The 14,004-nt window shown below is 42.7% G+C and overlaps 1 protein-coding gene across 11 annotated transcripts; it reads left to right on the top strand.

Moving 5' to 3' along the window:
• The first annotated feature begins 2,606 nt into the window (after positions 1-2,606).
• LOC121553891 lies at positions 2,607-11,872 on the top strand. Of its 11 annotated transcripts, none has more exons than XM_041867279.2 (8): positions 2,729-3,073; positions 6,113-6,244; positions 7,447-7,468; positions 7,625-7,695; positions 7,833-7,899; positions 8,052-8,249; positions 10,108-10,179; positions 10,513-11,872. In XM_041867279.2, exons 1-8 carry the CDS (start codon positions 2,825-2,827, stop codon positions 10,614-10,616), a joined length of 915 nt encoding a protein of 304 aa, XP_041723213.1. In that variant the 5' UTR covers positions 2,729-2,824; the 3' UTR covers positions 10,617-11,872. The 11 variants fall into 11 exon arrangements, with proteins under 11 accessions (XP_041723276.2, XP_041723213.1, XP_041723210.1 ...); XM_041867276.2 differs by having other exon boundaries at positions 2,732-3,073; positions 6,113-6,240; positions 7,447-7,484; XM_041867286.1 differs by lacking the exon at positions 2,729-3,073 and adding an exon at positions 3,099-3,795 and having other exon boundaries at positions 6,113-6,240; positions 7,447-7,484.
• The last annotated feature ends 2,132 nt before the right edge of the window (positions 11,873-14,004 follow it).

Below are 14,004 nucleotides of genomic sequence, written 5' to 3'. Positions count from 1 at the left end.
TTCTGGCTCTCACAGACCTGTAACTTCTTCTTTAAGATGCTCCTCTGTCCTCCACTCGTTACCTGTATTAATGGCACCTGTTTGAACTTGTTATCAGTATAAAAGACACCTGTCCACAACCTCAAACAGTCACACTCCAAACTCCACTATGGCCAAGACCAAAGAGCTGTCAAAGGACACCAGAAACAAAATTGTAGACCTGCACCAGGCTGGAAAGACTGAATCTGCAATAGGTAAGCAGCTTGGTTTGAAGAAATCAACTGTGGGAGCAATTATTAGGAAATGGAAGACATACAAGACCACTGATAATCTCCCTCGATCTGGGGCTCCACACAAGTTCTCACCCCGTGGGGTCAAAATGATCACAAGAACGGTGAGCAAAAATCCCAGAACCACACGGGGGGACCTAGTGAATGACCTGCAGAGAGCTGGGACCGAAGTAACAAAGCCTACCATCAGTAACACACTACGCCGCCAGGGACTCAAATCCTGCAGTGCCAGACGTGTCCCCCTGCTTAAGCCAGTACATGTCCAGGCCTGTCTGAAGTTTGCTAGAGTGCATTTGGATGATCCAGAAGAGGATTGGGAGAATGTCATATGGTCAGATGAAACCAAAATAGAACTTTTTGGTAAAAACTCAACTCGTCGTTTTGGAGGACAAAGAATGCTGAGTTGCATCCAAAGAACACCATACCTACTGTGAAGCATGGGGGTGGAAACATCATGCTTTGGGGCTGTTTTTCTGCAAAGGGACCAGGACGACTGATCCGTGTAAAGGAAAGAATGAATGGGGCCATGTATCGTGAGATTTTGAGTGAAAACCTCCTATCAGCAAGGGCATTGAAGATGAAATGTGGCTGGGTCTTTCAGCATGACAATGATCCCAAACACACCGCCTGGGCAACGAAGGATTGGTTTCGTAAGAAGCATTTCAAGGGCCTGGAGTGGCCTAGCCAGTCTCCAGATCTCAACCCCATAGAAAATCTTTGGAGGGAGTTGAAAGTCTGTGTTGCCCAGCGACAGCCCCAAAACATCACTGCTCTAGTGGAGATCTGCATGGAGGAATGGGCCAAAATACCAGCAACAGTGTGTGAAAACCTTGTGAAGACTTACAGAAAACGTTTGACCTGTGTCATTGCCAACAAAGGGTATATAACAAAGTATAGAGAAACTTTTGTTATTGACCAAATACTTATTTTCCACCATAATTTGCAAATAAATTCATAAAAAATCCTACAATGTGATTTTCTGGAATTTTTTTCTTCTCATTTTGTCTGTCATAGTTGACGTGTACCTATGATGAAAATTACAGGCCTCTCTCATCTTTTTAAGTGGGAGAACTTGCACAATTGGTGGCTGACTAAATACTTTTTTTCCCCCCACTGTAAGTAACCAATATGACCTTTGGTAGGCCTGTGACTATCTTATTGCCTCTTGGAAAGTGAGGAGTTACTGTTTATTTGAAAGCAGAAGGAAGGGAATGACTTATGTACTGTGATAAAGATGTTATTCTACGTCTGTCTCTCTATAATGTAATCTCTCTCTCGTCTTTCTCTCTCCCTCCCTCTTGTTCTCATCGCCTACCCTGTCCTGCAACATTAGTTTTGTATATGGTTCAGACAGAGCAGTCACAGTATCACTGTTTGTTTCCTCGTCAAATAACTTTATTATGAGATCCCTTTTTCATCCATTCCACCGGCTCGCCGTTCAGACATCTATTAAACATGACTTTAGTCATTACAGGTGTCTTCTCCATGTGTACTGTGAACTTTCCTAGTTTTGTGAATAACTCAGTGTATAGTCATAACTTATTTATTGTAAAGCAATCATATTTTTTATATTGTTTATTAACTCACTATTGTCTTTATGAAATCAGAAATTCTCTATCAGTCTGTTGTTTTTTCTATTAAAGCACTTGTGGTACAGGTAATTCTCTCTCTGTGTGTATTTCCTGTATCGGGTTGGGTAGCCTTATAAAATAATATTGTATTTCTTGTAAATGTCATTTTAGACTGCCTATGGGAGAAGTCTGCCTACAGCTCTGTTCTTTGCTATAGTACAGCTGCAGCTAGCCAGCAGATCCGACTCACTTGCTTACAGCTGCACTAGGGTCAGACAGGCTTCCTGTGTAGATTAAGACACTGCAGAGCCGGCGTGAGTTATGTCTCTGAAAACGTACCTCAATCCAGGGATAAGAAATGCGTGGACTCCAAATTGTCCCATTATCCCAACTGTTACACCGAGGAGATTGCATGAAAAAAATAGCAGTCGTTCAATCTTCTCTGTGTAACAGTCGGGATAATGGGACAATTCAGAGTATAACGCATTTCTCATCCCTGGATTGAGGTACGTTTTCAGAGACATATTTTGCACCCCGCAGTGTCTTAATCCAGGGTTTCCCAAATTTGGTCAACTCTCCCCTCCCCCCGGGTGCACATTTACATCATTTAGCAGACGGTCTTATCCAGAGCAGCTTACAAATTTGACGTTTTGGTTTTTGCCCTAGCACTACACAGCTGATTAAAATAACCAACTCATCTTCAAGCTTTGATTATTTGAATTAGCTTTGATGTGCTAGGACAAAAACCTAAACCTGCACCCAGGGGTGGCCCCTGGACCGATTTTGGGAAACCCTACAAAGTCTGTCTGACCCTAGAGCAGCTGTAGCCTAAGCAAGCGGGTCGGATCTGCTGGCTAAATTTCAGCCAGCCTATACCCAACCAGCTAGCACAGGTTGTGCACAAACACAGTGACATAGACTAGGCCTACCCAAAGCAACAAACCTCTATACCCGCACAACCAGATATATAAGATAGAGAAAAAAATGGAAAGCAAAAAGCATACCACGGAAAATCAGAATTTGACCCAAAAAATTAAAAGTAGGGAGCTCAGAATCGTGAAAAACAGGGCAAATGTCAAATCAAATGTATGGGATCATTTTGGAGTAATCGTTAACGCTGACAAACAACTTGTGGATGGATTCGCAGCATGCAAAAAGTGCAAACGGGTGTTAGCCTATGATAGTCAAAGAACGGGCACTTCCAGCTTGAAAAAACACATTGGGAGATGCACGGTAAGACGGCTATTGATTGATTACACAGTAGCCGACTGTAGTGTAGAACAAGGAGCCCAGTAGCGTTACCCTATGAATGACAAATATAGTTCGCTCGGGTCGAAGCTGTCGGGTTGCGATTCAATTCCATGCGGTTCGGGTTGGGGTAGCAGTCTTTCCTAATGGCGGTTTGCAGTCGGGTCCAGATAGATCCGTTTGTGGAGAATTATGGAAAAGTTGACTGTCGTATTGCAGACACATAGTGTTTGTTTGTGTGAGAATTAAAATAATATGTGGGCTATTGTGAAACGGAATGCTTGATTCTATAGTTACATTTTGCATTTGTAAACTGTGTCTGCTATGTGGAGTGGTGAAGACGTTCGCATTTAATCATCGCGCATGCGCAAGTAAATGTCAGTCTAGATTCCAGACTGCTAGCTAGAAACAGTACGTTCAGGCGAGGTAGCGCAAAATATCCTTCCATTAGCTAATTACACAGTGAGAAGCTGTGGTTGTGAGATATGGAAAGTAGAAGCAGAGACCGTAAAAAAAGTCACACCTGGAAATATTTCAATGAAATCTCGTCCGAAAGTGTGACATGCAAGCTGTGTGCGGCTGTTCTGAAGCGGACGAGCGGAAGCACAACATCCATGTTAAACCATTTAGAAAGGATCCATCATCTGTCGTTAAGACATATAAAAACACAGCGAGAGCTGATGGCTGCCGTTAGAGGTAAGACTCCTGTAAGTGTTTTATTTAACTCTTAGGCGATTACTATAGCAAATTCCTGTTGATAGCTGGACAGGTCCCCCCTCGGCAAGTTTCTCGGCTTCCTCAGTTTGTACCGTATATACTCTTCACGAGGTTGCCATTTCAAAGTGTGCCTCGCATTTGTTTTAACCCCAAATACAGTTAATACGGTAAATGGCCGATATTTAGTCAGAGCAGAGGATTGCTAACAACTATTTCCGAGAAGAACCAGGCGAGTCTGCTGTTCTAGTCAGTTGTAAGATTATCTGGTTTGGTTGTCCATTGGTTCCTTTCATTCACAAAATGTCAACACCAAGTTCACCCAGTTTTGGTTCAACTGTCGCACAGCTCCGACAGAATTAAAGCTTCACTGGATAAATGTAAACCCTGCGACCAAAATATCAGATGTAAAGGAGGTGGCATGAAAAGGCATTTAGTCTCGTCATCAGGAAAACTGGACCTCCGAATGGGCTCTACTTAAACAAATAATTCGAGACCTCCACAGACAAAAGCAATGGAGCGCCAGAGACAGGTATTAAAACGAGTGGGAACAAAATATAAACGTTATGATGTTACAACATTTGAGTAACAATCAATAAAGAACTGAGTTAGGCTACATACATTCACGACGAATCTATCGATTGAATGCGCACATTTAGCTAAACGGATTCGAGGATTTCCGCATATTATACTAACCGGGAAATGCTGTTTTGGTCCCAGTTATGTAAAATTTCAATTAAATGCTGACTCTCAAATAGCCGCCTGTCCCTTTTTAATAGCCAGGGCATCGGTACACATTTCAGCAAATAAACGCCTGTTTCAAATAAACGCCCCATTAAATGAATTGTTTACGAGGTTACCATGTCATGTGATGTCATGTACATAAAAAAAATATCATGTTGATTGCCATGGCGCCACCAAGAAGAAAATACGACATCAAATTCAAGCTAGCAGTGATCAAATTCACAGAGCAAAATTCGGGCGAGGCAACAGCCAGGCATTTTGGAATTGATCCAAAACGAGTGAGAGAATGGCGAAGTCAAAAATTCGAACTTCAACGTTTGTCTGAGGTGGATCAGAAGAGGGCGAGACTGCAAGGTGGGGGGAGGAAAAAGGTTAGCGAGTAGCTGGAGGCTAGTCTTTGCAAGTCTGGGGCGTATTCATTACGCCAATACAGTTGCAAAACGTTTCTTAAACGGAAGCAAACGGGGAGGGACCTACCGGATTTTGTCCAATAGAAACTCTCGTTTTAGTTCCAACCAACGTTCCGTTTAGCAACTGTTGGACTAATGATTACACCCCTGATCTGCGACGGACAACAGTGTGGTAGTCTTCAACATTTTATTGAGCAAAATCTGTGTACATTAAGGAAGTAGACACTTGGCTCCAATAGAAGCCGGTCTCTAATAAGCGCCGGTTGTGTTGCTTTATCGTTTGACGTTCTGGGGTTTATTCATTAGTTGCAGACCTTTGCAAAACGTTTCGCAACGGAAACCCGTTTAGCGTTAACTCTAGGAACCAAATGTAAGGAAACGTGGAGTGACCAACCTGAAATGGTCCAATATAAACTCTAGTATAAACGTTCCGTTTGAAGTAAACGGTGTCCGTTGAGAAACGCAACAGACCCTGATGTGAAATAAAACGTATTTATTAACAGTTTTATCAAACGTGTAGTTTGCTAATTTGGCTAGTCCAGCATAGATCTGAAGGAAAAGGCTTTGACTGTAGAGAGAGCATAAATAGGAAGCGATGGGACGCGCTAAAAGTAGCACGATATATGTACATGTCGGCTATGCAAAGCAGTATTCAAATACAACAACGGCATCACTTTACATTAACATTTTATTCATTTAGCAGATGCTCTTATCCAGAGCAATTTACAGGAGCAATTAAGGTTAAGTGCCTTGCTCAAGGGCACATAGACAGATTTTTGACCTATTCGGCTCAGGGATTAGAACCAGCGACCTTTCGGTTACTGGCACAACGCTCTTAACCACTAAACTACCTGCCGCCCTAATCCACTACGTTATTTTGAAAATGAATACTGTTATTGACAGTCTATAAAACCACCCAACAAATAGACTACTACAGGGGACAACATGTCAAATGTAAAGCTTCAATAAAACATTTAAAAACGAAATAGCAGTTCCACCACTTGTTTTCGTATACATCTGGTGGGGGAAATGCAACACAGAAATATTATCTTCTGCATAAATTTACATGGTTAATAGCAATTGCAAATCTTATTGAAATGTGACATACCATGTTATTTTTTTAAATGGTTGTGTGGTATGAATTGTTTTTCTTCAGACATTAAAGTTAAAAAGAGAAGCTGCAATAAAAAGAGAAGCTGCAATAGAGGCAGAGAAGACCATGTCCAAGAGCACATATGAGGAAGATGAGGAGGAGGAGGAGGGGCAGCGCCCAAAGACTGGGATGTCAGTGGGTATCATGTATACAGTGATCCCTCGCCACTTCGCGGTTCACTTATCGCGGATTCGCTATTTCGCGGATTTTCATAATGCATTTTTTTTTTTTGGTGCATTGTGCTCTGCATTCTGATTCGCTAAAAACTCACTCCCGCTTCTTGTATCAAAACATGCTACGAATTGTGCTATCATTTTGTCGTCTCGTGCAGTTATGTGTACGTACATAAAACAGCTTGGCAAATTTACATTAAGTTGGCCAAATTATCTTGTAATTTCGAACATCTCCTAAACCCATAATGTCGACGAAACGGCCTGGACCGACAAAAGCACCTGCGGATGGGCCCAAACGGCGGAAGATGCTACCTATCTCAGATAAAGTTAAACTTCTGGACATGCTAAGGGAAGGTAAAAGCTATGCAGCCGTTGCTCGCCATTACGGAATCAATGAATCTTCCGTTCGTTACATAAAGAAGGAGGAAAAAAACATAAGGACGACAGCAGCAGTCAATTTTAATACGAATGCAAAAAAGGGTTGTAACTGTCCGCAACAAGACCATGGTACGGATGGAGACGGCATTAGCTCTGTGGACTAATGACTGCAGGAAAAAAACATAACCCTGGATACAAACGTTATCTGCACAAAAGCGAGAATGCTGTATGAAAACTTTGCTGTCAGTGACGGGGAAGAGGGAGAGGATGCCAGGCCCCCAGCAAGTGCTGCTGACAAAGTGCCAAGCGCATTTAATGCAAGCAAGGGCTGGTTTGAAAAGTTTAAGAAACGCTTTGGACTTAAAAATGTTTGTCTGCACGGTGAGATGGCGTCTGCGGATACCGCTGAGGCAGAAGCCTTCGTGAACAATAAATTCAAGACGTGAGTCACTGTATTTGTATACATGTAATAGTTGCTAATTGTAAAAAAAAAAAAGTTTTCTATTTCGCGGATTTCACTTATCGCGGGTCATTTTCGGAACGTAACCCCCGCGATAAACGAGGGATTACTGTATTGGAAGATAACATTGGTAATAGGCCCAATGTATTAGATTATCTCAGAGCCCAGAACCAAATCTTGTCTGTTATGACAGACTATAGGTTATATATTTAGTTCATATAAAAGTTTGATTTTACAGTTAAAAATGGCCAAGCCTTTGCAAGACTGTTCTTCAGTGTTCTGATGGTTTGTTAACATTGTATTTCTGTGTTCCTACCTTCCCCCAGGCAAGATCCCAATACTTCAGAGGTAGCCATGACAGAAGGTTGTTTTCTGTTGTTTTTGTTGTATCAGTTTCAATCTAAGATGTCCTCTATAGTCACTTATGTCAACTTTCAGATGGTCTCATAGGACGAACCCTGTGGTTATGATGTCACTCACAATATTCCTGTTTTTATGCTGTAGACGGGGCTGCAGAGCAGTTTGAGTTTCAGTATGGACTGGAGGGAGCAACATTTAAGAATGAGAATGGGGAGGTGAGTTGGCACTTAACGCAAAGTAGTGATTGAATGAGCAGGGTTTTTTCGCTGTCCCCTACCTCTTTCACTCTTGTAGTTAGCTACAGTACTTTTGCTCTTTTCTTCTACTCTGACCCCTTCTTTTTTCTGTGCAGTGCTCAAAGAGCCATCTGTCCATCATCAAAGTGGAACAACTGGACCCCCTTCTCCCTGACCAAAACAGTACGTTTGTGTGCATGTCTACTATAACAGAAGGAGAATAAAGGACCATCATATTAGGAGGTGTGTTGGCTCCTTGGTTTGGACTGGGATAGGTCAACCTGTCTACATATCCAATGTGCACTTATCAGGAGTCAACTCAATTCTTTCCCCAGACTCCAGCTGTGGTTCTGGGTCACCTAGGGATTCTGGGCCTCCTGGCTCATCTGGTTTTGGGTCCAGTATGAGTCCAGCTGCACAGTTCTTCAGGAAATGCCACCAGGCAGGCTGCACACAGTTCATCTTCTCTGAGTTCGCCTCCCGCCTCAACACCGTCACTGAGAGGATTTCATCCCAGCAGGCCAGCGAAGAAGGTGAGACAGAATAATACAATAGACTACTATTAAATACAGTGCATTCGGAAATTATTCAGACCCCTTGACTTTTTCCACATTTTGTTACATTAGTCTTATTCTATAATGGATTAATTAACAAAATCTATCTACACAATACCCCATAATGACAACGTGAAAACGTTTTTTTTGAATGTTTTGAAAAGTTATTAAAAATAAATAACAGAAATACCTTATTTACATAAGTATTCAGACCCTTTTCTATGAGCCTCAAAATTGAGCTCAGGTGCATCGTGTTTCCATTGATCTGTTTCCATTGATCATCCTTGAGATGTTTCTACAACTTGTTTGGAGTCCACCTGTGGTAAATTCAGTTGATTGGACATGATTTGGAAAGGCACACACCTGTCTATATAAGGTCCCACAGTTGACAGTGCATGTCAGAGCAAAAACCAAGCCATGAGGTCAAAGGAATTGTCCATAGAGCTCAGATCTGGGGAAGGGTACCCTTTCTGCAGCTTTGAAGGTCCCCAAGAACACCGTGGTCTCCATCATTCTTAAATGGAAGAAGTTTGGAACCACCAAGACTCTTCCTAGAGCTGGCCGCCCGGCCAAACTGAGCAACGGGAGAAGGGCCTTGGTCAGGGAGGTGACCAAGAACCCGATGGTCACTCTGACAGAGCTCCAGAGTTCCTCTGTGGAAATGGGAAAACCTTCCAGAAGGACAACCATCTCTGCAGCACTCCACCAATCAGGCCTTTATAGTAGAGTGTCCAGACGGAAGCCACTCCTCAGTAAAAGGCACATGACAGCCCGCTTGGAGTTTGTCAAAAGGCAACTAAAGGACTCTCAAACCATGAGAAACAAGATTCTCTGGTCTGATGAAACCAAGATTGAACTCTTTGGCCAGAATGCCAAGTGTCACATCTGGAGGAAACATGGCACAATCCCTATGGTGAAGCATGGTGGTGGCAGCATCATGCTGTGGGGATGTTTTTCAGTGGCAGGGACTGGGAGACTAGTCAGGATCGAGGTAAAGATGAACAGAGAAAAGTACAGAGAGATCCTTGATGAAAACCTGCTCCAGAGCGCTCAGGACCTCAGACTGGAGAGAAGGTTCACCTTCCAACAGTACTGAGTAGGCCTCCCGAGTGGCACAGTGGTCTAAGGCACTGCATCGCAGTGCTAGCTGTTCCACTAGAGATCCTGGTTCGTATCCAGGCTCTGTCGTTGCCTGCCGCGACCGGGAGACCCATGGGGCGGCACACAATTGGCCCAGCGTCGTCCAGGGTAGGGGAGGGAATGGCCGGCAGGGATGTAGCTCAGTTGGTAGAACATGGCGTTTGCAACGCCAGGCTTGTGGGTTCGATTCCCACGGGGGGCCAGTATGAAAAATAATGTATGCACTCACTAACTGTAAGTCGCTCTGGATAAGAGCGTCTGCTAAATGACTAAAATGTAAATGTAAATGGTCTGAATACTTATGTAAATGTAATATTTCAGTTTTCTATTTGTAATACATTTTCAAAAATTTCTAAAAACCTGTTTTTGTTTTGTCATTATGGGGTATTGTGTGTAGATTGATGAGGGGGGAAAAAACAATTTAATCAATTTTAGAATAAGACACTAACATAACATGGAAAAAGTAAAGGGGTCTGAATACTTTCCGAATGGGACTGTAGTGTTGGCTAACTAAACCGGAGCATGCAATTTATAAAGAGCAATTGCAAACAATGTTATTGAATTGGGACTGGAAAACTGTTTGCTGTACTGTTGTCCATTGTGAAACTGCACCTTGTTGGATGTGTGCTTGTAATGCAATATTTTCATGATAAGGCCAGTATAGAGATTAACAAAAAATAATATCCTGTGTCCACAGATTTCAACCTCACCCTGAACGTGCTGGAGGCCTCTAGGATGCTGCCAGAGATCTTTGCTAAGAGAGACCAAGGTAAAGTATTTAAACATCCACATAAAGTACAAAATACACTCTCTTTGTGGCGCGTGGAATAAAGTCCCCATAAGTTAGTTCCTCATAGGAATTCTGGTTCGGAAGCACGAGTAACCTTGCCTGACACCAGAAGACCTACGTTAGCTCCCCGAGCTAAGGCTTAAGCTCGGTGGGCTAACACAGTTATGTGGCATGCAGGAGACCCGTCGTACTCATACTCTGACCGGTAACACCCGCATGCATGCATTATGACCTCAGCACTGGCCAGTAGACAGACACAGTGCCCAGAGAATTAATTTCACCCTAATGCCCTGTTTATTTTCCTTTGTTCAGAAATGGAGAAGAGACTGAAGGATCTGCAGAGAGAGACTGAAGCGGTGAGGACTGCCAGGTCTGCCATGAGAGATGCCTGTATCATGAGCTTCACCCGATCATGACGGCACACTGCTGAAGATCAAAGCAGTTTTATAAGGTGTTATAACTAGGGCCTGGAGTTTTCCTTGACAATGTGACCGGACTAGGAAAGTATAGGACCTGAAGTTTTCCTGGTCCGATCATGTGTACAGGAAAAACCTCACACCCCAATTTTAACAGAATGTAAATATTTCAAACCTTTTATATTTGCCATATTTTTCTACCTTTGTGTTCAAACATTTAACTCTGTGATATTTGAAAACAGTTTGTTGTACCCTGGCTACTGAGATGGGTGATATATTATACATTAAGTGAGTAATAGGCGATATAATGTTGTGACATACATTGGTTCTGGGTTCCGAGGTTATTGGCGTTTTATTCATGTTAAGTAGGTGATGTTTAGTGTCCGTCTCTGTGCTGTATGTACTTTGTGCTTACTAACCCTTCACAGGTTAAATATGTCCTTATACTGTATGTGTGAACCAGTATCTCTACATTTCTCAATGGATGGGTACTACATTTACTGTAAGACTAATTCATTAGGAATACACTGTAATATAGTATACTTGAGGAAAGCTGAGAACTGTGACATGTAATGAGAATGCATTAAACTTTTGTTATGTAAATTAGTCGTGATGACATTTCAGATCTGAAATGTCCTGTAAACAAAAAATGTTCTAATACAGTAATAATGTAATATAAAGTTACTGCTCTGCTTATGGATGACAGTGGAATGGGAGGTGTATGTAGGCAGCGAACCTGGGAAGGTATGAAATGGGGACATTTATGAAATGGGGAAATTTTAACTGAAATCCTAAATCCCATAATTATTGGTTTATGCATTTTAAATAGGATTATCAGTTCTCTTCTAGAATGGACTGAATTTAAATGGTACATTAGTTTCTTGACAGCAAGTAGCCTAGCAGCAAATATTGTAGTTGTAGTAGTAGCGTTTGAGAGATTCGATCTTTGAGATAACTGTGGTTGGCATAACGCCCTCTTGAGCCCCCAAGTGTACTGAAACTAGCACCACGCCCAGACTTGTCTGAGCACCCAATACAATAGCAATCAGTCGATAAAATCGAGAACCATCATCAAATCAACGTTTCATATTGTGGTGTAGATGTACTGTGTTGACAATGACACAATAACGCGAGATCACATTTCCAGCATGGCGGACAACCAGACCTCCTTTCCGCCAGAGGAAACAAAATGGTAATTAAGAAATAAGTGAGCATTGCATTTGCAGCTCATAAATTAATAAAAACATTAAAACGTAGTTTTAAACGTTACCTCTGAACATGCTCCGGCAACTCGTGGCCAGCTGGCTAGTTTGACTGACATTGCTAGCCCACGGGCGCGTTCTAGGTGGACTTAATTGTGTCTGCTTCTTAATTTATGGGTGTATTACAACGCTTGGATAGTTAACATAATATATTAGCATAATTGGTTCACATTATTTGATGATTTATTAGCCTCTACTTGTATTTTTTACAAATCACAAATGACGTGCTATGCAACTATTGGTTCATGCAATGCATTTTCTGCAATTTGGTCAGGGCCTGGAACATGACCCTCAACTATCTGAATCAGGTAATGAATGCTAGGTTAGGGTTGGACTGAATACCAACAGGATGGTAGATCTCCAGGAAGAGTGTTAGGTAGCGCTGTTGTAACCTATGTAAGTACTAGGTTGTATTTGTTGGTGCGGACCGTAGCAAAACTCCCATTTGCAATGGAAACTCAAAACAAGAGTTTCCTATAGGACAAGTTCAAGTCGTCCCTTGCAGTTTCAGTCAGTTTTCATTCTGTTTGGAGCCTAGGGAATACGACCCTGTACTGCCTCCAACGAAGTCCCAGGCTTTTGTGGACACACTGCCCGACGACGGCTCATTTGCACTTTTATAGTTTCAGTTTTGTTTTCATGTGTAGAGAGCAGTGTCGCGCATTGATCGTTGACCGATGACCTACCCAGATTCTACTTTATGAATTCAGAAAGACTGACACTGCTCACCGGAAAGATCAAAGGGAATGATGTGACGGACTGGTCGTGGTCTCCCATCTCGTCTGTGTGTGGTGTCTTTAGATTGGTCTGTTACACCTTTCGCAGCAAGACTTGATTGCTACACAATCAGTGTTGGTGGTAATTGCTTTTGGTACAGCATGATAGGCACAAACTCTCACAAGGTTTTAGTTAGAATTTATTAGTAGACAAGTAGAACATTTTAAGGCACAGTGTGAATTGCATTTACTCGTGAATTGCAAGAGACAAAACTGTAAAAACGATTGGTCGCTAAATACGGAGAAATGACGGACTAGAAGGACCAGGTAAAAACGGTTGGCTGGTATGCCCTCACCGGTCTGAGCGGTCGGCTGTGAATGCCCTCACCCACTATGTACTTACAGTGGGGAGAACAAGTATTTGATACACTGCCGATTTTGCAGGTTTTCCTACTTACAAAGCATGTAGAGGTCTGCAATTTTTTTTATCATAGGTACACTTCAACTGTGAGAGACGGAATCTAAAACAAAAATCCAGAAAATCACATTGTATGATTTTTAAGTAATTAATTTGCATTTTATTGCATGACATAAGTATTTGATACATCAGAAAAGCAGAAGTTAATATTTGGTACAGAAACCTTTGTTTGCAATTACAGAGATCATACGTTTCCTGTAGGTCTTGACCAGGTTTGCACACACTGCAGCAGGGATTTTGGCCCACTCCTCCATACAGACCTTCTCCAGATCCTTCAGGTTTCGGGGCTGTCGCTGGGCAATACGGACTTTCAGCTCCCCTCCAAAGATTTTCTATTGGGTTCAGGTCTGGAGACTGGCTAGGCCACTCCAGGACCTTGAGATGCTTCTTACGGAGCCACTCCTTAGTTGCCCTGGCTGTGTGTTTCGGGTCGTTGTCATGCTGGAAGACCCAGCCACGACCCATCTTCAATGCTCTTACTGAGGGAAGGAGGTTGTTGGCCAAGATCTTGCGATACATGGCCCCATCCATCCTCCCCTCAATACGGTGCAGTCGTCCTGTCCCCTTTGCAGAAAAGCATCCCCAAATAATGATGTTTCCACCTCCATGCTTCACGGTTGGGATGGTGTTCTTGGGGTTGTACTCATCCTTCTTCTTCCTCCAAACACGGCGAGAGGAGTTTAGACCAAAAAGCTCAATTTTTGTCTCATCAGACCACATGACCTTCTCCCATTCCTCCTCTGGATCATCCAGATGGTCATTGGCAAACTTCAGACGTGCCTGGACATGCGCTGGCATGAGCAGGGGGACCTTGCGTGCGCTGCAGGATTTTAATCCATGACGGCGTAGTGTGTTACTAATGGTTTTCTTTGAGACTGTGGTCCCTGCTCTCTTCAGGTCATTGACCAGGTCCTGCCGTGTAGTTCTGGGAT

Source organism: Coregonus clupeaformis, chromosome 23 (assembly GCF_020615455.1).
Source record: "Coregonus clupeaformis isolate EN_2021a chromosome 23, ASM2061545v1, whole genome shotgun sequence".
Taxonomy (NCBI): Eukaryota; Metazoa; Chordata; class Actinopteri; order Salmoniformes; family Salmonidae; genus Coregonus; species Coregonus clupeaformis.
This window is presented reverse-complemented; position numbering and strand designations above follow the sequence as displayed.